This window comes from Myotis myotis, unplaced genomic scaffold (genome assembly GCF_014108235.1).
Source record: "Myotis myotis isolate mMyoMyo1 unplaced genomic scaffold, mMyoMyo1.p scaffold_m19_p_1, whole genome shotgun sequence".
NCBI lineage: Eukaryota > Metazoa > Chordata > Mammalia > Chiroptera > Vespertilionidae > Myotis > Myotis myotis.
In genome coordinates, this window is record NW_023416313.1 from 114,066,824 (window position 1) to 114,090,547 (window position 23,724).

A 23,724-nucleotide genomic window follows, 5' to 3' on the forward strand; every position below is an offset into this window, starting at 1 on the left:
ATGTCCCAACATTCAAGGCTCAGAAATAACTCCCATAGGTGCTAGCTGTTTGGAGTCACAGCTACCAAATTTGCCAAATCACTGAGGGTACATTTCTTAAAGACCTACTAATGCTCTTGGTTAAACTGTAAATTCAACACTAAATTTACTTCTAATGCAGTGATTAAAATGGGAGCAGCTGTAGTAGACAGGAAGATTCTAATGTCCATATCTTCTGGCTCAAATCCAGTAATTCAGAAATGAGTTCAAGGACATTCTTTCAGGCCTTATTCGTATCTACTACAGCCCTTATCTCAAGAGGTGGCCACACCCACCACAGAAGGCTCTGGAATGTGCACAGACTGGGTATAGGTCTCTGCTGCACTGCACTTCTGCTCTTAGAGGGCAGTACTGAGCCGGGGACCTGGACCAACCACTTTTCACTGTAGCTGAGATATTTTTAACTAGGGCAAATGCATATTTCATTATTTGACTCACTGAAAGGGGAGAGGGGACTTTTTAAACCTGCAAAGATCATAACATAGTTTCCCACTCACCCAACGAAGAGAATTCTCTCAAAAGCGGTTAAGTTGAAAGGTTGAGTCATCTTCCCCACAGAGCCTCCCCACCCCCACGCCCAAAGATGCTGATAGTAACATACCAAGCCCTTCTGAACAACCCCACTGTATTCCCAGCAGCATCCTTGAATAACCAGAGGACAAATTATTTGCTAACAATGCTACAGAGTGGGAGTCCTGACCTAGGCCCTCCTATCACCCTAGGGAGTGGCCACACCTCCAGTGGGGGGGGGGGGGGAGGGGGGCTACTGCCATCCTTATCTCACCCTTACCAGCTGGCTGGGCAAATCCTAGAATCTAGGCAAGTTGGGAGTAAAAGGTAAAGATTTCAGTCTTGGGGATGCAAGTTTGTTTCTTTTCTTATAGCCAAACACTAAAGACTGAAATCCCCCACCCCCTTGCCTTTTTGTCAAGAGGTCCTTATTCTCAGGGGAAGAAAACCCATTGCAAATGGAGAGTTTCAAAGTAACGCTATTAGTTACTTTGTAAACACTGTACCAGGATCCCTGAGGAGATATCTGGCTTTAGAGACTCCCAAGGATAACTATGAACTGTGTATGGGGATGGCATGAAGAGCCTTCGTGCCCAATTATGTATTAATTTGTTCAGTGACTAAAAGTGTACATTTGGAGGCATTTCTGAGATCTCACCATAGATTAGACACTGCACTGACTATTCAACGTGGTGTGTGTATATGTGTCTAAAAACAATCAGGAGAAAAACGTTACTTCAGGTTCCTACAGGGAAAACTGAGGTCCTGAGGCCGAATTCCTTTCATTATTCTTATCAGTATGTTAATGAGTCAAACCTAATCTTAAAAGCCTGCTGACAACTCCCCAATGCCTCTATCCATCAGGCTCTCTGGTACTGGAGAGGAGCAATATCCTGTTTTGAAGACATGCATAAGAAGTCTTTCCATGACCTTGCCTTTAAATAACCTTCAGACCATAAGGTGCTTTCCTACTTATTCAAACTCAGTGTGATGCCAGCTCGTGAGGCCTCCTGGCACCCGCCACCCGCTTCCCCGAGCAGGAAGGGCGTCCCTTCCTCACCACACAACCAGCGTGAGTTCTCTAGTAAGAATGCGAACACTGTGGACTACGGCCGATCCAGTCATCCCGGTCTCCATCCCTTTCCCCCAAACAACTGGCAGTTTTTATTGAGTGAACGCGGTCCGTGGTGCCAGCCCACACCTACTCCATCCCACCCCGCGCCCCACAGTCGGGAGTGTCTGTTAATTAAGCAACGGGAAGCAGAGGCGTGGCCTCCGCCGCCTGCGCGGCAGATCGCGCTGCAGGTGAGGCCGCGCGGAAACCGGCCGCAGGCCCGTCGCGCCGCGGGGCGGGTCCCCGACGCCGGCCGCTACGTGCAGCCCCACCGCGGCCGGATGGAGCCCGGCGACGCTCTCGCGGGCGGTCGCAGCGCCGCGGCCACCCCCATCGAATCTGGGGCGTCCCAGGAGCATCCACCCTTTCTTCCCAGGAGGCGGGGAAGGTCACGGGTTACATAACCCGGGCCACCGCTGCATCGCGGCTGCACCCGGCCAAACCTGCCCATCGGGGGCCACGCGCCCGGGGCTCCAGGAGAGCCCGAGACGGATGCGTGATGGAGAAGGGACTGGACAGAGATGGGCGATGGGACATGGGCGATGGGGGCGGGGAGTAGACGGACGTGACCAGAACGGAGTGGGAGGGGCGAGGACCGCGCGGCGCGGAGGACAAGGATGCGGAGGAGCAGACGTGATCCGAATGGAGGGGAGGGGCGAGAAGCGGAGCATGAATGGGGCAGGGGTGGGTGTGCAGAAGGCACGAGGACGTGCGGGGGGAGGAATGGCGGCGGGGGGAGCTAGAGGGCTTTCATGGAGAGGTTACAAGGAAAGCATCAGAATGAGGGGGTAAAGGGCAGGTTGAAGATGAGGAGGCGAAGGCATCGTATTAAGGGGGAAGGGGAGGCGAGCAAGAGAACGGGAAGGGGAGAAAGGGAGCGGGGAGCAGATTAGGAAGGAAAGTGGGTAGCGAGAATGGGGCCAGAATGAGAGTAGGGATTGAGGCAGGAAAAGGGCTGGCTGACCCATCTGACTTTGGAAGAAACGGGAGCTGGGGGCTTTGAAGAACAGGCCCTGGGTGCGAGCAGCTTCTCTCCCCCAGCCCCACCAGGTCCAGGATGCCCAGGATCCAACACCGCCGTGGAATGGGTGCCAGGAATCCGCACGAGCCGGGCCGACGGGGTCCAGGTGGGCATGCATGGCGCAACCTCGGCCCCCGCTCACCTCTGGCGTGGTCCGGCAGGAGCTGCAGCTGGGAGGTCTCGAGGCTTCGGAGGCGTCACTCCTGTGCAGACTCCGCTGTCTCTGCCTCAAGGTTATCCCGACAGTAGGGCCGCCGCAATCCCTCCGCCGCCCCGCCCCCGACCCAATCCTGGCTTCCCGCTCGCCCGGCCCGCCCTTCTGCGTGCTCACGGGGAGCAGTCATTCAGAAGGAAGTGCCGCGAGGCCGGAACGGGCCTGCAGGTTGCCCTTTTGGGAAGGACTATATTCTGTGGCGGAAGGACACTGTACATTGACTCATGCTGACGCTCGGTGGAGGCCAATGAGGAAGCGAAGAGGCGGCAGGATCCGCCCTCGGAGCTCCGCAGACCTCCCCCTCCCCCCCAGACCCTCGGGCGCCTTGGCCACCTGTTGCCGCCAATTAGCATGTTGAGGAGGGCTCCTCTCCTGACCCTCGGTCCAGGCCACCCTGATGCCCTGGCCTATTGGGGCGGTACCCAGATATAGGGGTCCCCGGCAGCATTCCCTCAGCGCCGCCCCACCCCTCCGGATGCCCATCCTAATGCACACCTCGGAGACTGAGCTGAACAGGAGGTTGGGGAGCCTGAGATGGGATCAGAAGGTGGGGAGAGATGGAGATCGTGGGCTGGTTGGTGGTTGGGCCCTCCTTTGGGGCGCTCGGACTCGGGAGTGGGGGAAGGGAGAACTGGGGAGGGCGCAATGTACTTGGAGCGCGAGCGCAAGGCCCTTCCGTTCTTAGGGTCAGGAAGCACAAATTGGGGCCATGTGAATACTTTAGTAGGGCTGAAATCCCTGAGAGTAGAATCCTATAGAAGGTATTAATATTAGTGCAGAACTGACCATCAGGAAATACTAAGTCAGAATATGAGAGTCAATGATCTTTGCTGGAGTCAGCACTTCTGTTTTCAGCCTTGTATATTTATACCAATATTGTTGTTTTTCTTACATTTTCTCCAAGGCATTTTCCAGTTTCTCAGTAATTGGCTAACAACCAGTGATAACAGAAGTTGCATCAGGAAACAAATGTAAACCCTTGCCTTTATTCAGCGAAGTTTTGAGAGCAGATACAATGTTGCTTCATTAAAAATCGTTAAGACTCTTCTTTTAGGTTCTTTGCTTTTCCTGGAAAATTAGACCAATGGATGTGACCTGCTCAGGCAGACACTGCTTGCAGCTGAATCACAGGCCTCCATTCTGCTTTCCTTTAGCTCAGATAAGATGGGAGGAAAAAGCGAGCCCAAAAGTAAATTTCTGTTTGAGATAAAATCTTTCAATTTCTTCTGTGAGCCTATTTGGGTCCTTTAGTTGAAGACAGGACATAAATGCTTGTTTATTGAAGTGGTGAGAGCACATGAAGTTGTTGAAAGAAAAAAAGGCCATGCCCTACCAGGAGAATCATATTCCCTACTCAGAGAGAGAGGAATGGCATAAGTGGCCCTCTTTGGTTCCTTAGATAAGTAGTGGTGGACAACTCTGGAGGTATGGGGGGATAGTGATCTGGTCAATGTTGTACTATGTTGCATTTTTAAGTTCTAAATCTAGATATACAGTGGAACCTTGGTTCTTGAACATAACTTGTTCTGGAAGGCTGTTCAAGAAGTGATTTGTTCGAAAACCAAATCATTTTTTTCCCATCAGAAATAATGCAAGTTGAATTAATCCTTTCCAGACCCACAAATGATTCCATTTTAACCTTTCTTATATACTGTTTAATCTATAAATAAACACTTCTTTTCTTAAATTTATCAAACCTCCCCCTACTAGCCTTAAACAAAGTTCTTTCAGCACACATCCCAGGGGTGTTTTTCAGCATGCAACGTCTTTGCTTGCTCATATATCACTGCCTCCGAAATGCTGTCAGTCTGGTTTTGGATAAAAATGTTTTTCCAGCCCTAGCTGGTTTGGCTCAGTGGATAGAGCGTTGGACTGGGAACTGAAGGACCCCAGGTTCGATTTGGGTCAGGGGTGCATGTCCAAGTTGGGGGCTCGATCCCCAGTTGGGGGCCTGGAGGAAGCAGCCAATCAATGATTCTCTCTCATCTTTGATATTTCTCTCTCTCCCTCTCCCTTCCTCTCTGAAATCAATAAAAATATATTTTTAAATGTTTTTCCAAATCTGTAAGTTTTTCTACCTCTTCAATTGTATATGGTCATTGTTTCTTTCACACCCTTACAACATTAGCACTCTTGATGGCCTCCTTACATTTTAAAATTGTGCTAGCAACAAAATTTCACCAGCAACAAAAGCATTCTCTCCTTGTTGCCAGACAGAGGCTGTCATGCTGAGGTATCAGCAGAAAAGGTTGTCAGGTCGAAAACCAAAACCGAAGTTTGGTTCAACAGCCGAGACATTTTTTCTTGAACAACTTGGTCGAGATAAAAGATGTTTGAGAACTGAGGTTTGACTGTATTTCCAAGATTGAAATGCATTTATTAAACTAGAGAGTTGGTTGCAAACTATTGGTTACAGATGTTGATCATCCAATAGTTATAAAAATGCTGTCCATGAAACTCTGGCAGAGACAAATGCAGCATATCCTTGCTCACATTAGATGCATATTGAAAATTTGTCACATCGAGTTTAAGTTGATTGTCATTTTGCTAAAAAGTAGCATAGTATAGAAGAAAGCTTGTGTTTCATCGTTATATCTTAGTTACAATTCCATTCACTAGCCCTATGACTATTCCTGGAATTTAATGTGTAAGAGTCCAGTTCCTTAAAAGTAAGTTGAACAATGGACACAGACAGTAGGGGATGAGGACATGTGCTGGGGGTTGGGAGCGGCTGGGGAGAGGTCAATGGGGGGAAAAGGAGATTCATCTAATACTTTAAACCAGCGGTTGCCAACCTTTTGGACCTCACGAACCACCAGTGGTCCGCAGACCACCAGTTGGTGACCAATGCTTTAAACGACAAAGAATTTAAATTTAAAAAAAGGAAAGAAAAATTTTTTAAAAAGTAAACTGAAGACAATTCCTGCTTCATAGGATGGGGTTTGATCAGATGATGTCAGCACAAGGCCCAATAGGCATCCTCTTTCTTTGGGAATTGACTTATTCGGGAGGGTTGTTCTTGTGACTAGTGCCAGGACATCTTTCTGAATCCAATAACTCATTTCTATTGGCCATCCTCCTGAATCTTCACTTCTATCAACCCAGCAACAAGTAATCCCAGGACTACAGGAAACTGGAAAGCTGAGGAAGGACAGACTCTCCTGGAGGCCAGGCCCCTCTCCCTAGAGCCAGTCCTTCCACTGTGCTCCCTGACCTAGCAGGATGGGAGGGGTAGCCGCAAGATTCACTGATCTGGGGTGTGAATGAGATATAGATTGCTGTTACCTGTTTGGATTTTGGGCCACAGAACCACATAATCTGGAGTTTAATGGCTTAACTCTCAAAGGCCATTTGGAGTTACTGGTGGGGTAGGTGTGTCAGCAAACGATACTAGATCCAATCTTGGAGCCCAAAGATGAGCTTTGACCCTAGTTATAGGCTTTACCATTATGTGACCTGTTGGCCTCTACCTGAAACAGCAATATTATTTCTCTCTCAGGACAATACAGATTTCCAGAGCAGCCTATAGGCCCTGAATGTCAGGTTTAAAGCAGAAGTATTTTAACTTTGGCCTTTATATGCCCTTTCCAGAGCCAGACCAAGTAGACATTTACATTTATTCAATGTCTTCCTTTAGACTCCCAAGATCTCTTCAGGCCCACCAGGGTAGCACAAAATGTTAATTCCAGAGTTCCCTCCAGAAAATCCTAGATGGAAGAGAAAGTTGGCCTTTTGGAGTTAAGGATAAAGGGAAAACAGGTTGTCTGGGAAAGAGGTTTCATGGAGGAAGAGATGGAGGGTTAGTCAGGACAGAGATGGGTATAGGAAGGCCATTCCAGGGGAAAGAAACAGTAAAGAACGTGTTCTGAATGCAGCCATATATCTGGTGCCCCCTTGAAGAAATGTCCCATCAGCACTTAGAAGCAAGAGGGAAGAAGCAGAAATACTGCTTCAGCCAACATGACCCTGTCGGCTGAAGTAACCACCAGCAATCTTTTTCTAGCCCAGGACTGCTAGGGCTCACAGGACAAGCCTCCTTAGGCAGGTTAACCTGCCCACCAAACCACTCCCTTGGAGGCCCTTTTCCCTACAAGTGTAGCCAGAACTCAGGCTCCCTAAGATGCGAATGTAAGCATATCCCATCTCCCAAAAGTAATCAAGATTTGGAGGACTGACCAAGAAAAGTATCAGTGAACAATGGATCAAGTGCCCCCTTCCCCAGGAAGTCCTGTTGCAAATCAACCATCTGCCTTTTCCTTGGCACCTTGCTTCTGTTAGGGGCAAAGATAGAATACTGGGGACTAGCTGTAGTTATGGGAAATATTAATCATGCTCTGTTAACCATGATTGCCTTGTGTTGGTTAAAGAAGGGACATTCTGGAGGACAACCAAGATGGCGGGATAGGTAAACACCTGAACTTGCTGCTGCGTACAACCACATTAAAACTACAACTAAAAGACAAAATGAATAGCATCCAGAACCATGGGAAGGCTGGCTAAGTGGAAATTCTACCACTAGAAGGAAAGAGAAAAGTGCATTGAGTCCAGTAGGAGGTGCAGAGGTGTGCACGAAAGGGGCTGGCAGCTTGGTACGCTGTTGTCTTTTTCAACCGGGAGGGAGATACAAGCTCCCGACTGCTCTGAAGTCCAGTTCTGGGTGAGAATCTGGGGACCCAAACACATACGGAGAGAAACTGTACTGTCTTGCATTGGGCCTGAACGTGAGGGAGGCTTTCTCGCAGAGGTGCTTGCAGCGTTCATTGTTCCTGCACAGGGCTGAGGGACATAGAGACCCAAGGACCTATGCGGGGAGGGCCAACGGCAACAATTGCTGTTTGTACCGCCTGTGACTCCCTGAGACCACGCCCCACTCAATTTACAACCCCACCCAAGCTGTGGGCAGAGGCTTTTGCATACTAATGGCCTGGCCTTTCTCAGCCTAAAAACCTGTCAAACTGCAGCTGGGTCAGAGAAACCCAGAGTTTCCAAAAGGCCTAAGGCTCCTCAGCAGACTGCATTACTTCACAGCTATGCCTCATCTGGGCACCTCTAAATCCCAAACAAAGAGGAGGAATCTGCAGATCTCTCTGTAGCTCCTGCTGGGTAGCCTTAGGCAGTGGGTGACTTTGCACCCCCTAGGACAGTGATGGCGAACCTTTTGAGCTCAGCGTGTCAGCATTTTGAAAAACCCTAACTTAACTCTGGTGCCGTGTCACATAGAAATTTTTTTGATATTTGCAACCATAGTAAAACAAAGATTTATATTTTTGATATTTATTTTATATATTTAAATGCCATTTAACAAAGAAAAATCAACCAAAAAAATGAGTTTGTGTGTCACCTCTGACACGTGCGCGTGTCATAGGTTTGCCATCACTGCCCTACGAGATCCAAGAGCCAGTCTACCCAGTGGTCAGAGTGAGACCATCCAGATTACAACTCTTCACATCCATAAGAGTCACACTCAGAAGGCAGACTTAGTGAGCGCCAAAGCCCCACTGAAGCAAGTCCTGCCCCATAAGGGTGTCTCCAGCACAGAAGTACTCCCATTGTAGACACAACTGGTCCTCGCAGCCAATTGACCTGGAAGTCAATTCCTATCAGTGGTACCAACAACAATCAAGGCTTAACAACAAGACTGTGCACACAGCCCACAAGGGGGTGCACCAAGAGTGTCCACCTCAGGTAATTAGAGAGGCTGAGTCACTGGGCCCTATAGGACACCTAGCACACAAAGCCACTCTATCAACACAGGGAAGCAGCCAAAATTCAGAGACAAAGAAACAGGTCACAAATGAAAGAAATGGAGGAAAGCAAACTACTGGATATAGAGTTCAAAACCATGGTTATAAGGCGACTCAGTAATCTCCTAGAAACCTCCAAGAAATATAGTGAGACTCTCAAGGATATGAAAAAGGACCAATTAGAAATTAAGCATAAATAAAGAATAATATACAGAGATTCAACAGCAGACTAGAGCATCCCAAGAATCAAGTCAAAGATTTGAAATATGAAGAAGCAAAAAACACCCAACCAGAAAAAAAGAATCCAAAAATATGAAGATAGTGCAAGGAGTCTCTGGGACAACTTCAAGCGTACCAACATCCGAATTATAGGGGTGCCAGAAGAAGAGAGAGAGCAAGATATTGAAAACCTATTTGAAGAAATAATGACAGAAAACTTCCCCTACCTAGTGAAAGAAATAGACTTACAAGTCCAAGAAGCGCAAAGAACCCCAAACAAAAGGAATCCAAAGAGGACCACACCAAGACACACCATAATTAAAATGCCAAGGGCAAAAAACAGAGAATATTAAAAGCAGCAAGAGAAAAACGGTTAGTTACCTACAAGGGAGTACCCTTACAACTGTCAGCTGATTTCTCAACAGAAACCATGCAGGCCAGAAGGGAGTGGCAAGAAGTATTCAAAGTGATGAATAGCAAGAACCTACAACCAAGATTACTGTACCCAGCAAAGCTATCATTTAGAATTGAAGGTCAGATAAAGAGCTTCACAGATAAGAACAAGCTAAAGGAGTTCATCACCCCCAAACCAGTATTATATGAAATGCTAAAGGGTATTCTTTAAGAAGAGGAAGAAGAAGAAAAAGTTAAAGATAAAAATTATGAAAAACAAAGTGACAACAAACACATATCTATCAACAAGTGAATCTAAAAATCAAGTGAATAAAAAATCTGACGAACAGAATAAACTGGTGAATAGAATAGAATAGAATCAGGGGCATAGAAAGGGAGTGGACTGACAATTCTCGGGGAGAAGGGAGTGTGTGGGGTGCGGGAAGAGTCTGGCCAAAAATCATACACCTATGGATAAGGACAGTGTTGGGGGGGGGGGTAAGGGCAGAGAGGGGGGGAACCGGGTGGAGGGGAGCTATGGGGGGAAAAAGAGGAACAACTGCAATAATCTGAACAATAAAGATTTATTTAAAAATAAATAAATAAATAAAATAAAATAAAGAAGGGACATTCTGACCTGGCTGGGAGTTGTATGCCCCTAGGACCTGGGAGTCAACCTTGGAACCATTCTTATTCAGGAACTGCCTGTTATCATGGAAAGATTAACAACCTTGTTGCCCAAACAATGGAGTCCCACCCCAGCCTCCTACTTTCCCGTGTAAACTTTGTCCTACGCTATATAAGCAGCCGGCCTACGGAGGGCTGCAGAGCCGACTTTTGTGGATGACCTGCTGCTCTCCCATACTGCTGGCAGTATCGGAATAAACAGTCACATATGATTCAACCCTGTCTTTGCTTAATTGGCTCAAGTAGTGACAGGCAGCATGGACCCATTGATTGTCCAGTTACACTTCTAGTCTCTACTTCCCTACTCACTGGCTACCAGCTAACCTGACCCACTTAGCCCAAAAATGACAGCTAGGATTAAGGAAACTTTGGTCCCTCTACTAAATAAAATCATTTTGGTAGACAATGCTTTAATTTAGGGTGGCATATTTGGCCTCATTGCAGGGGGGTCTGAAATATATATGGAAAGTCCTATACTCCAGAGAGAATGATGCCCTTGCAAATAAATTAAGCCTGGCCAGTGTGGCTCAGTGGTTGAGCATCGACCTATAAACCAGGTCACGGTTTGATCCCCGGTCAGGGAAAAGGCCCAGATTGTGGGCTCTATACCCAGTATGGGGTGTGCAGGAGGCAGCTGATCAAGAATTCTCTCTCATCATTGATGTTTCTATTTCTCTCTCCTCCCTCTCTGAAATCAATAAAAATATATTAAAAATAACAACAAAAACCAAACATAAATGAATTAAACCTACTTTATTCCCACCCTTTTGGGGAGGAGGGCTCTGGGGGAATTCTGTGACCCATGAATTCCTTCCCATCACTCCTAAATTGGGCGCAAAGCTGAGACATTTTCCAAACCTCCAGCTCAGAATTCATCCTGGGAGAGCTAGTAAGTAACCCAGTTATGACTCAGCACCAGATTCTTCCTTTCCTCTCCCCACAGGCTAGAATGAAAGGCAAAATCAAGCAGGAGGCTCCTCCCCTGTGGATGGCTATATCCTCACCACAAACTGAGTCATGGCCACACCCTACATGGATGGAAAATCACCATGAGAGGGAAAGAGAAAGTTAAGCTCCCAGGGTTTTTGAGTTCTCAGTCCAGAAATCACAGCCATCTACTCTCCACCTGGAACTGATAGAGGAAAATAGTTCTTTTCCTGGCCCTGGGCCCTATCCCTAACTAAGCATGTCCAGGTCTCAATGAAGTAGGGTTGCTTGAACCCAGGACTATATGAAAGGTAGGAGGCCACTGTCAACATCTGTGTGCAGTATTAGTAATAGCCTTGGCCTCTGTGAAGGACAATGTCTTGCTCAAACCTGGGTTTCACATCCCGCTCCTCCAAGGTAGCCAGGTGTGGGTGGGGGAAAGGGGCAATATTCCCCCAACTCCTCCTCCAGGCTGTGGGAGGATTCCACTCTAGAAACTCATTGCCCCATCTAGCAAGTTCCCCTGCAATAAAGGCATTCTTGTTATAGGGTTTTAATCAGATTTATTTTATACCACACATGTTTTAAATTTTTTAAGCTATGATTATGTATGGCTTTCAAACACTAAAATGGGGTTCAGTAAGTCTTCACTTAATGTTATCAGTAGCTTTCTGTGACTTTAAGGCAGTGATGGTGAACCTATGACACGCGAACTCATTTTTTTGGTTGATTTTTCTTTGTTAAATGGCATTTAAATATATAAAATAAATATCAAAAATATAAATCTTTGTTTTATTATGGTTGCAAATATCAAAAAATGTCTATATGTGACACAGCACCAGAATTAAGTTAGGGTTTTTCAAAATGCTGACACGCCGAGCTCAAAAGGTTCGCCATCACTGCTTTAAGGTCTGTATGCAAGTAGACCAATTTTATCACAGGGTAATTGGTGAGAAAAACAGTTAAGTTCCTATGGTATCTCATCAACAACATAAAGACATGTTATTTGAGAACTTGCTTAATTTCATTACAATTTTTTGGCCAAAAAAAAAAAAGATCATCATGCATATTTTTTAAAAAAAACAGACACCCATGAGACTAGCTTAGGAATTTGCATTTCTCAGGTAACATACCCTATCTGTTCATTACTTCTCATTCCATCATTTACTAGTATTTGCTTTGTCAAAGAAAAAGAAGAAATGCTTATAGCCCAGCCGGTGTGACTCAGTATTTGAGCATCAAACTATGAACCAGAAGGTCACAGTTCGATTCCTGGTCAGGGCATATGCCCGAGGTTGCGGGCTCGATCCCCAGTCCAGGGGGTGTGTGGGAACAGCCAATTGATGATTTTCTCTCATCATTGTTGTTTTTCTCTCCCCCTTTTCCTTCCTCTCTGAAATCAATAAAAAATACTTTTTTCAAAAAGAAATGCTTACAACAGAAAAATCTATTGACAGTTTTTGAAAATAGAGCAAAAATGTTGTTATACCATTTGAGTAGTCAAGCACCGAGGTACAATTGCCGGAACACCAGTGGGAGCAGTTTGAGAACCACAGGGGAAGTAAAAGAATGGTTAACAGCTTAGATTCTGGAGTTGGGCAGATCTGATTAAAGACCCTGCATTGCCACTAACCAGCTATGAGACTTTGGACACATTAAGATCTCTAGAGAAAACCTACCTTTCACCTTTTGTTGTCAGGATTAAATGAAAACATTTGTAAAATCTGAAAGGCTATCTAGTATAGAACCAGAACAGCAGTTTTGGAGTCAGGTTGCTTGTTCATCACTAGCTGTGCAACATGGGCAAATCACTATCTTCTGTGCCTCTATTTTCTCATCTACAAAGTGGGGATAATGGCACCTACTTTATAGGCTTCTTCAGAGAATTATATTAGTCAATACATGTAAAGAGCTTATAATGCCAAGCATATAGTAAGTAAGTAAGTGTTAGCAAATTAGTAAAGTGTTTAGGATAATGCCTAGCACCTACCTAGTAAAAACTAAAATGTTAGCTGTCTCTGATACTGTACAGATAAGCTGCAAGGGTCATCCCAGGAGGCAAGAATGTCAATTAAGTGGGCTCCCTGATGGGGTCATTTACTTAGTGAAGACAGTTTCTACTAGACCTGAAACCAGAATGGGGAGAGAGCCTTAGAAGACTTGTAGAGTCAGAATGTAGTAGCCTTGATCAAGAACGGGTAAAGAAACAGCTCCTGGAGGGAGAGGGGGGGTTGGACCTTAAGAACGGTACTTCCAAGCCTCATTCTATATGAAAATGGGCACTGTTTTTTGTGTACGGTGTCCAGAAGTTTGTTAATGTGGCTACATTGAGACACAGGTTATGCTTCCATCACAGTAATCTTACTACAGTGGTGACAATGAGACCTGTAACATTTTTTGCTAAAGAAAAAAAGAAAAAGAATGGTACTTCCAAGTGAAGGCAAGTCAGGAACTACAAAGCAGGTAAAGAACCCAGGCAAAGAAGGGTATCTCCAAAGTAGGGTGAAGGTAATGAAAGAAAATAGCACTGGCTTTGTAAATCAAGAAGTTATAACAATAACAACACAAAAAGCCTATACAGGTAGACCTCATTTTTAAAAATAATTATTAATTGAATTTACTGGGAGGCAGACCTCGTTTTATTGCACTTCACAGAGGTTACCTTTCTTTTTTTTTAAACAAATTGAAGGCACTATCCTCCGTCAGCAGAAATTATGCCTTGCTTTACTGCAACAGTTGCTTTGCGTGGTGGCTGGAATGAACCCACAGTACCTCCAAGGCGTGCTTGTACTGGAAAATGCTTCTTTAAATGTTTTTTTTAATAAAAATTTTCTGTGCTTATATTCCTGTTTTTATTCATTAATATTTCAAACTATTTATCAATGTCCAGCCTATCTCTTACAACTAAGTGTTTAGGTACATGGGGCACAAAGGCTATAGAAGTTACCATGGGAATTTCAACAGGGAGATGGATTTCACTGAAGAATTAGATCTAGGAACAGCAGTTTTTTTCCCTCACCTTGCTGGCTGGCCTTGGAGAAGCTGAATTTTATTTCATTATGGGAGGTTACATTTCCTTAGGATCTTTTTATAGATTTCAAGTTAGAGACAAACCCAACTGCCAGCTCTCCCCTACTTCCCTATCCCAAACAAGTACCTGGGAGGAGGAAGAGTCTAAGGGCCCAGCCCGAGATACAGAGCAAGGGAAAATGGACAGGTTTTGTGCAGAAAGCAGAGGTCTAATGTGACCTAATTTCCAGAGGTGGGAAGTTTGAGCTGCTTTGGCCTCAATGGTCCTTTTAAAACGTGAGGAACAGTTGATCAGTGTTGTTGTATTCAATTATCTGTCTCAGTTTGTGTAATCTGCATAACTGTTCATTTCCCTTCTTTATCTAATTGATTAAAATGTTGACAGATCTGTAGAACTCTACACTAGATGAACTCAGCTTTGACCCCACCTCACTTAAATAATCCCAACCCTCATGATATTCCACTCCCCCCTCCACACACCCCCTTTACCTTCTTTACTTGGGGCAGGTGCTGGGCCAAGGCCAGTCAGACCACAGTGATCATATCCAGTCCACAGCACCTTCCATTTTATTGTTTTATTTACAAACAGGGTGAAGTCAACTGGGAAAATCAGGGACAGGGGTCAGTCTGGGCCATCCAAATGTGGAGTGGTTCCTGGGTCAATCTCCACTACGAAGGCCGCCTCTTCTATCCTTTTCCTGCCCCTTGGTAATGATCCCTTGATTCCTCAGGGCAGCCTCCCCAGCTGCTCTGGAGCCCTTTAATAAGGGCAGATGGATCCTGGGGGAACGGGGTGGTACGAGGGCTGGGCCCCCTCAGTTTGTGTAAACCTGAGTTCCGATCACACGCATGATTTCCTTCTGTATCTTGGGGTCCTGAGTATTAATGTTGGCATCGCCCACCTGACCATCCTCATATCTGCCAAAGATAGGGCAAGTGTGAGCATAAGAGAGAGAACAATACTAGAAATAATGTCAACCAGTGGAACTGTATTTGGAGGTGGACCATCCTATAAATAAAAACCCTTTCTTGGTTCTCCTTAGGGTGGAAGAGATTCAACTTACCTGGTTTCCTCTAAATAGACGGTGATATATAGGCATCCCCAACCTCCAAGGGGAAAGTCCCAGTGCCAGCTGCACTCAGGTAGCCAGGGGCAAGTCTAAGATAACAGTAGTCACACCCCAGGACACCCCCACCCTCCCTCCTCAGAGTAATCCCCAAGGTACCCTCCTAGACTTACACAAAGAAGAACCGTGTGCAGACATGGTCGGACACAGGGCACACCCAGATGTTCCCATGCTTCTGGAGGTCTTTAGATGTAATGACTGAGAAGAGGGGGCCAGAAATTATATATATATATAATGCTTAGGTCAGAGTCCAGGCAGGGAAGGGAAGACATGACCCTTGGCTGGATCATGCGCCATTAGTTGCAGTAAAAAGAAAGGTTAGGCCCAGCAGTGTGGCTCAGTGGTTGAGTGTTGATCTATGAACCAGGAGGTCATGGTTTGATTCCCAGTCAGGTCATATGCCCAGGTTGTGGCCTCAGTCCCAGTGTGGGGCACGTAGGAGGCAGCCAATCAATGATTCTCTCTCATCATTGATATTTCTATCTCTCTCCCTCTCCCTTCCTCTCTGAAACCAATAAACATATATATATATATATATATATAGATAGATAGATAGATATATAGATATATAGATATATAGATCTATCTATCTATCTATCTATCTATCTATCTATCTATCTATCTATCTATATATATATATATAAAGTTTGGGGACCTAGAAAACAGGGACTAGTTGAGCTACTTACCTTCACAAAGTGCTATACAGTTTAGATTCCGACTTTGCAGGAACCTTGACTGAATGGATCGGGTCTGGAAGAGAAAGAGAGCAGGGCCAGGTAGACTGTTACAACTTTCTCTATAGAGGCTGTTCGCTGATGATGGGTGGGATCAGGGATATCCTAAGCTTCCAGCCACTCTCTCCCACCCCCCGCAAAGCCAGTCTGGATGAGTTCACAGCTTCCATCTTTACAATTACATGTCACTGCATTTTTTCATAAATTCAATCTCTGTTTTCATAGTTATGACTAAAGCCACTTATGACTGGAAGCATGTTCATCTTAGAATGTGCCTGATTCCTTCAAATGATCTTCAAACTACCCTCCATCCCCACCATTGTTTCCCCATCCATCTCTGTAACCGAAACATATCCCAGGAGAAGGGTACTGACTCCCTGGAGCAGGGCCAAGTATTAATACCTGGGGGATAGTATTCATCCTGTTATATCTCTGGACCAGCTCATCCTTGGAGGGCATCCTGTGCTGTCCTTTTCCCATTCCTGTCATAGAAGAACAAACCCAGTTTATTCACCCATTCCTTAATCAAACATTTACTCAAGTGCCTACTGTCAGGCACTGAACTAGACACTTGGCAATACAGGAGTGAATAAAACAAACAAGACATCTTTCCTCACAAAATTTTAGTCTGGTGGAGAGTACAGGCAAAGAACAAGTAATTACAAAACAATATGCCAAGTGTTGTAATAGGGACAATAGAGAGCACTGTGTAAGTCAGAGGCAGAGAAGGAACCTAGCCTAGAGGTCTGAAGAAGGCTTCCTGGTGATAGCTGGGATGAGAACGCTAGGATGAGGAATTTATATGAAGAGGGGGCAATGTTATGGGCAGAGGTAACAGGATATAGAAGGTCTGGAGGGAAAAATCAGTATGCCTTAGTTTGTACGAAGCATAGTCAATGGCAGAGGAGTGGTGAGAGATGATGTCTAAGACATGAGCTAGGATCAGTTCAATCAGGCCTTGTAGGCCATGTTAAGGCAACTAGAGTTTATCCTGAGAACATCAGGGAATCACTGAAGGGTTCTATGATAGGGGAGTAACACATGAAATGAGAGTAATGAGGTGCCCAAGACAGTGGTGACATCAGCACTTCGGATCAAATGTCAGGCTGAGTGAAATGAGTAGAAAGGGAGCAAGCAGAGCAAGTCAGATCTGCTCTAGTCTCAAAGTTACATAAAATACTGTGACAGAGTCTTTCAAGAGAAAGGGGAGAAAGCACAACAGTAAGGGATAACTAATTTTCCAGATAACTACAATGGCAAAAACCTCGAAGAATTCTGCTTCCTTCAGAAAGTCTTCCCACACTTTAGGAAGTGCTGCCAATTCCCTGGTTTCCACCCTCTCTAAATCCATAAATCCTTCACCATCCTTACCCACCAGTGAATAGTCCTGTTTATAACCACTTATAGACTCATTTTGGATTTTTCTTAGATACAAAACAGTACTTGTGTGCTCCTGCTCCCAACTCTTTTCGCCTGTGATTAGGACTTCAATCTCTATGCTCAGCTTTAGCACAGGCAGCCTTATCACAGACTCTCGTGTGTGTGTGCGTGTGTGTGTGACTGAGAGGAAGATGGGGAATGATGCTATCATTACAGGCCATAAGCAGGGCCCTTATCAACCACTGCATCCTGGAACTTTCTATTATTACTAACTCCACTCTGCTTCAATTTTTGGTCTTGTGATGGCCATGGTGTTGCTGTGGGAATGATAACCACTGGACTAACATTCTTTACTGATCAGGCTGTAAATTCATCATGCACTCACACTAAAGTCCTATGACAGAATTGTGGCCTGAATAAAATTCAGGGCCAGAAGAGCTTTAAGATTTCAACTGCTAATTTCTTCCTCCTATAGACACTCACCACCCATTTCCACCTTCTCCATTAGCCTGAACTAGGTTTAGCTCTGCATCTAAACATGACTTCTTAGCCTGGTTATTTCAGTGCAAGATTCTGAGTGAAATTCTCATTTAGGTTATACCCCAGAATACAGGAAAGAACAATCTGACTTCTATGGCTGTTTTAGAGATGGCCCTTGTAATATAAATCCTGTCCCATCCCAATCCTGTTGCACACTGTCCTGTCCATACTGCCCCAGTGATCTTCAGTTTGTCAAGACCAGACCCTAAGAACATGATGGCTAGAATAATCCCTGGATGTTTTGTGTCTGGAGTATATACTTATTCCAAATCTCTAAACAGGACTGAATAGATGGAGTTTACCATCTCCTTTCTCACTGGTCTTCATTTTAATGTGCATACTATAGCCAAGTCATTGGAGGCTCTGCTAGTCAAAGGGATGCTCTCTATACTGCTCCCAGAAGGCACCCAATGCTGCTGGCTAAGAATCCTACCCTGAGAAAGAACAAAGCAGAGCAGAATAGGGTGGAAGGAAACACGCAGTAAGATAAAGTTGACCAAATTCTAGAGTAACTACAGTTATTTGGACACTTGCATACATTCCACCCACTGTTATATAGGCTCAAATATCTATGGGGCCCTCACAGAGTCATCATTCAAGCAAAGCCTACCCTATCAGTCTAATATAATCGTTAGAATACTGTCCCAAAAGTTAGGAGATCTGGATTTCTGTCTTATCTCTGCTACTCATCTGTGTGACTCCAAAGTCACTTAATATCTCCAAGTTTCAGCTCTCTTATCTAAATAATAACGGGGATTGGACAAAATGACCTACAGCTCTAATACCAAAATCCTATGGTATTTTGTATCTATAGTTAATTGACCTTTTTGAGAAGGATGGTATCATATGATGTTTTTAAGTAATCGGTAAAGTAATGAAGAAAGAGAAGAAGTCGGTAAAGACACCTGGCTCCATCTGATAACTAATGGCTTTCAGGCACTTAATGGTAAGCAAAGGCCAGTGACAGGGGGAGAGAATAGGGAGAAAATAGATAGGAAGAAAGAATCTTGTGGGCACTGAGAACCAGGAGAATTTCACTATTTGGAAAATAATAAGAGATTAATTAGAGGCAAGCTCAGGTTGTGATAAAGATAAAAATTGAGGAACCTAGACAAAAAAGCAAAAAAGACTACCCCAACCCCACCCTACTTTAGACACCAGGCACACAGAATGAGATCCATGTATACATTAACAAATATTTATTGGGCACTTACCCTGTGTGGATTAATACTAATATTTGGTTCACGACATACTATCATATATTTAACTAGAGGCCTGGGAAAAGGGGGGTTCCTCAGCTGGGCCTGCGCCTTCTCGCAGTCTGGGACTCCTTGGGAGATGTCCGCCTGACAGGGAGCGGCCTAAGCTGGCAGTCAGACATCCCCCGAGGGGTCCTTAGCACTGCCGCAGAGGCAGGAGAGGCTCCCACCACTGCCGCTGTGCTCACCAGCTGTGAGCCCAGCTTCTGGCTGAGCAGCACTCCCCCTGTGGGAGCACACTGACCACCAGGGGGCAGCTCTTGCATTGAGCACCTGCCCCCTGGTGGTCAGTGTGTGTCATAGCGACTGGTCGTTCCACAGTTGGGTTGATTTGCATATTAGCTTTTTATTATATAGGATAGGACAATAAATATCTTCAGATCCAACCTAAGAACTAAACCCAAGACCTAAAACATTACCAATGACTTACATCTATGTGCTGCTATTCTAACCCAACTACCTGCATCCTCTTTGGGAGGTAACCACCATCCTGAAATTTCTTTAGTTTTATCACACACAGAAACATACACACACGCCTAATGTTTAATTTTATTTGCTTTTGAACAACATTAAAAAAAGGTAGCACAGACTAGTCTTTTGAGCTTGCCTTTCCCCCCTCAACTTATTACTAAGATTTTTCCATGATGTTGAATGCCACTGTTCATTCATTTTCATTGCTGAATAATCAATAGTAAGAATGTATTAAAATATATCCTCATTTGGGTTGTTTCCAAGATTTGCTGTTGCAAACAGTATTGCTTTGAACATTTTTAAAAAATATATATTTTATTGATTTTTTACAGAGAGGAAGGGAGAGGGATAGAGAGTTAGAAACATCGATGAGAGAGAAACATCAATCAGCTGCCTCCTGCACACCCGCCACTGGGGATGTGCCCGCAACCAAGGTACATGCCCTTGACCGGAATCGAACCTGGGACCCTTTAGTCCGCAGGCTGACGTTCTATCCACCACTGAGCCAAACCAGTTAGGGCTGCTTTGAACATTTTTGTACACATCTTTGGGTGCACATATACAGGAATGAAAATGCTGTGTCAATGGGATAAAATTTCTCAGCTTTATATTATCACCAAATTTAACACCAAAGAGTCATACTAATTTATATCCCCATAAGCAATAAAAGAAATCTTGATGATCTATAACTCTGGTACAATCAGAGGTATTATCAGATTTCTTAATTTTTGCTAATCCATTTGGGTGCTAAAATGGTAAGTCATTTTGGTCTTGATTTTACTTACTTGATTAATTGTGGCTGAACAGCTTTTCACATTTTTTGGTCATTTCTTCAGTGACATACCTGTTCATGTCATCTGCTTATTTTTTCAATCATTTTCATTATCAATTACAGTTGACATTCATCTTTAGTTTCAGGTGTTCACCCAGTGACCAGACATTACATAACTTAGTAAGTGATCATCACAATAAATCCTACACCCATGCAGCACCACACCTAGTTATTAGAATATTACTGACTATACTAGAGGCCTGGTGCATGAAAATTTGTGCACTAGGGGGGGGGGAGGGGGGGTACATCAGCCTGGCCTGCCCCCTCTCACAGTCCAAGAGCCCTCAGGGGATGTCCTACTGATGGCGGGAGGCAATCGGACCAATCAGGGGAAAGTGCCGCCCCCATCACCCTGCCACGGCTGCCAGCCCTCCTCGGCCCTTGCAGCCACCTGCCCTCCTTGGCCCTCGCAGCCACTGTGGCTTTGTCTGGAAGGATGTTGGGTCTATCTGGTCTAATTAGCATATTACCCTTTTATTAGTATAGATTCCCTAAGCTGTACTTTACATCCTCACCATTTTTGCCCATCTCCCAAACCCTCCTCCCATCTGGCAACCAACAGAAAGTTCTCTGTATCTATGAGTCTGTTCTATTCTGCTTGTTCATTTTGTCTGTAGTTTCAATTGTTGATAGATATGTATTTATCACCATTTTATTGTTCATATTTTTATCTTTTTTTCTTTTTCTTAAAGAAGACCCTTTAACATTCCATGTAATACTGGTTTGGTGGTGATGAACACCTTTAGTTTTTCTTGGCTGGTAGCTCTTTATAAGTCCATCAATTCTAAATGATAGCTTTACAGGATAAAGTAATGTTGGTTGTAGGTCCTTGCTTTTCATCACTTTGAATATTTCTTGCCACTCCCTTTTAGTGTGTAAAGTTTCTTTCTTTGTTTTCTTTTAAAAAATATATCTTTATTGATTTGAGAGAGGGAAAGGGAAAAAGAGAAACCAATGAAAGAAACATCAATTGGCTTCCTCCTGCATGCCTCCTACTGGGGATTGAGCCTGTAATCTGGGCATGTGCTCTGATCAGGAATTGAACCATAGGTCAATAATCAACCACTAAGCCATGCCGGCTGGGCTGCAAAGTTTCTTTTGAGAAACCAGCTGACAGTCAGTTTTATGGGAGCTCCCTTGTAGGTAACTAACTGCTTTTCTCTTACTGCTTTTAAGATTGTTTGTCTTTAACCTTTTACATTTTAATTATGATGTGTCTTGGTGTGGATCTCTTTGGATTCATTTTGTTTGGAACTCTGCAATCCCTGGACTTCTATGTCTGTTTCCTTCACCAATTTAGGTAAGTTTTCTGTAATTATTTTTTCAAATAGTTTTTCAATTTCTTGCTCTTTCTCTTCTCTTTCCAGCACCCCCATGATGCAAATGTTGGTATGCTTGGATTTGTCCCAGAGGCTCCTTACACTACCCTCATTTTGGGGGGATTCTTTTTTCTGGTTGTTCTGATTTTTTTTTTCTTCCTTATATTCCAAGTCAATTTGATTCTTGGCTTCACCTACTCTACTGGTGATTCCCTGTAAATTATTCTTTATTTCAATTAGTTGTGTTTTTTATTTTTAATGCTGTTGAAGTTCTCACTAAGTTTCCTGAGCATCCTTATAGCCAGTGTTTTGAACTCTGAATCTAGTTGATTGCTTGTCTCCATTTTGCTTATTTTTTTCTGGAGTTTTGTTCCATTCTTTCATGTGGGATGTTTGTCTCCTCATTTTGGTCACCTCCTTGTTTCTGTGTATTAGGTAGCACTGCTATGTCTCCTAGACATAGTAGCATGGCCTAATGTAGTTGGTGACCTGTGGGGTCCAGCAGCAAAGACTTTCTGATCACCCAAGTCTGGCACTACAGGTGTACCCCCCATGTAGGCTGTACACCCTTCTGTTGTAATTGAGTCTTGATTGTTGTTGGCACGTCAATTAAAAGGATTTACTCAGGCTGATCAGCTGACCACCAACTTCCGATCACCTTGGTAGATCAGCTGTGCTGGGGCCCACCACACAGTGCAAGACTTGCTTCAGCAGGGCTCTGGTACCCACTGATTCCACCACTTCAGTGTATCACTTGTGGAGGTGGCTGGGTGGTGGTGCTTCAATGTTGCCTGAAGCTATCACTGGGTGCACTGGCTTTGGGATCTCCTAGGAGTTGCAGGCCAGTGTCAGCCTGTGGGGAGCTGATACAGAGTTAAGCCTTGGACTGACAAACAAGTCCCAGCTTAGAGGGCACAGTCCTCTTACCATAATTAGGCTTGACCTTATAACACTCCCTAGATATTATCTGGGAAGCTAAGGGACTGAGGGAAGTGCAGGAAGTGTAACTATGGTCAAAACAAGTGAAATTCACAAGAACAGTGTAACTATGGTAACCACTACCTTGTTTACCTCTGATTATAAAATGGTTGGTGTGGCCTGAGCACCGGTGGAAGTCCTTCCTCTTGAGTTGGACTTACCCGCCTGGCCCCCCAATATTCCCAATTTATCTCTTGTCTTTTCTCTTTCGTGTGCGGCTCCTCTTCCAGATCCTGAACCCTGAACCACGCGGGACGTGGAGGTAAACATTTACAACATCTGGCGCCTGAACAGGGACTTGTTTGTTAGTCCGAGGCTTAACCCTATATCGGCTCCTCACATCAGCCATAGCCTGTGTTCTGCCGAGGGCCACCAGGCATAAGCTACAAAGTGGCCTGCAGATGGCTGTCTCTTGTGCTGGGCTTACAGGTGCCCAAGCAAGGCTACTGGGCCTGGGACCACTTAAGGAGAAGGGGCTTGCTGATGCCAGAAGCTGCTTATTTGAAAGATTTTAGGAAAATCTGAAGCACCAATCAAGACAGGCTATTCCTATAGTACAGCCACTGGAAACAGCTTGGGTGGGCCAAAAAGTTGGGTGGTAAGGGCCTCAGGGAATCACCAGGGTGAGCAAACAGTGTAAGCTAGGTTGATGGAATTTCAGATATGGCACCTCTCTGATAGCTCTGTGGGGGAAAGGCTCATCAAAGGAAGAATGGCTTCTGCCAGCACTTCTGTCTGGGAGAGAGCTGTCCCTCCAGCTCTCACCTAGATGCCAAACAATGCAGTCTCTCCTCATATGTCTCTGGTGCCTTTCAAGCTGCTCCCCCATGCTGGAGCTCAGAAAGAGTGAGTCCTAGTAAGTCCATGTGCAGGCCCTTTAAGAGAAACTCCCTGGCACTCCAGCAGTGTCAGCCTTCCTCAGCCTCAAGCCATATTCATTTTTACAGCTAGAAGTTACTGGGACTTCTCTTGCTGGCACTGAAACCCTCAGTGGGGAGGTCTGGTGTGGGACTGGGGCCCCCCACTCCTCAGGGGAGGCCTACACCGCCGAGATCTCTCCTGATTTTTATGTGCCACACATGTGTGGGACCAGCACTTCCAGGTTTCTGCCCTACCAGTCTTAATGTGGCTTCTCCAATTTCATAGTTGTAAGACTTCCATTCAGCTCGATTACAGGTGGTTCTGA

At 44.9% G+C, this 23,724-nt stretch overlaps 2 protein-coding genes, 1 long non-coding RNA gene and 1 other non-coding gene across 14 annotated transcripts in view; 2 read left to right on the forward strand and 2 right to left on the reverse strand.

Moving 5' to 3' along the window:
* The window catches only part of PKM (pyruvate kinase M1/2), a 28,908-nt gene extending 25,925 nt beyond the window's left edge, over window positions 1-2,983 (reverse strand). The window contains exon 1 of the mRNA XM_036348159.1: window positions 2,827-2,983. The gene's annotated coding sequence lies outside the window, so the exon portion shown is untranslated. The remainder of the gene's footprint in view (window positions 1-2,826) is intronic.
* LOC118675428 lies at window positions 1,541-3,943 on the forward strand. Its single transcript, XR_004973907.1, has 2 exons — window positions 1,541-2,347; window positions 2,705-3,943. It is a non-coding gene; the product is annotated as an uncharacterized LOC118675428 (long non-coding RNA).
* Window positions 3,944-13,124: 9,181 nt separating this feature from the next.
* LOC118661912 lies at window positions 13,125-13,264 on the forward strand. Its single transcript, XR_004969526.1, has one exon. It is a non-coding gene; the product is annotated as a small nucleolar RNA SNORA1 (small nucleolar RNA).
* Window positions 13,265-14,449: 1,185 nt separating this feature from the next.
* Window positions 14,450-23,724, reverse strand: part of PARP6 (poly(ADP-ribose) polymerase family member 6) — a 40,997-nt gene continuing 31,722 nt past the window's right edge. For 7 of the 11 annotated variants that reach the window (XM_036348128.1, XM_036348102.1, XM_036348111.1 and 4 more), the window contains 4 exons: window positions 16,162-16,241; window positions 15,712-15,775; window positions 15,139-15,223; window positions 14,450-14,816 (listed from right to left, as the gene is read on the reverse strand). In XM_036348128.1, coding sequence (XP_036204021.1) covers window positions 14,714-14,816; window positions 15,139-15,223; window positions 15,712-15,775; window positions 16,162-16,241 — 332 coding nt within the window. In that variant the 3' untranslated portion in view covers window positions 14,450-14,713. Of the gene's footprint in view, window positions 14,817-14,962; window positions 15,058-15,138; window positions 15,224-15,711; window positions 15,776-16,161; window positions 16,242-23,724 lie in introns of those variants that run through there. The other 4 variants (XM_036348062.1, XM_036348092.1, XR_004973896.1 and 1 more) reach the window with 4 other exon arrangements.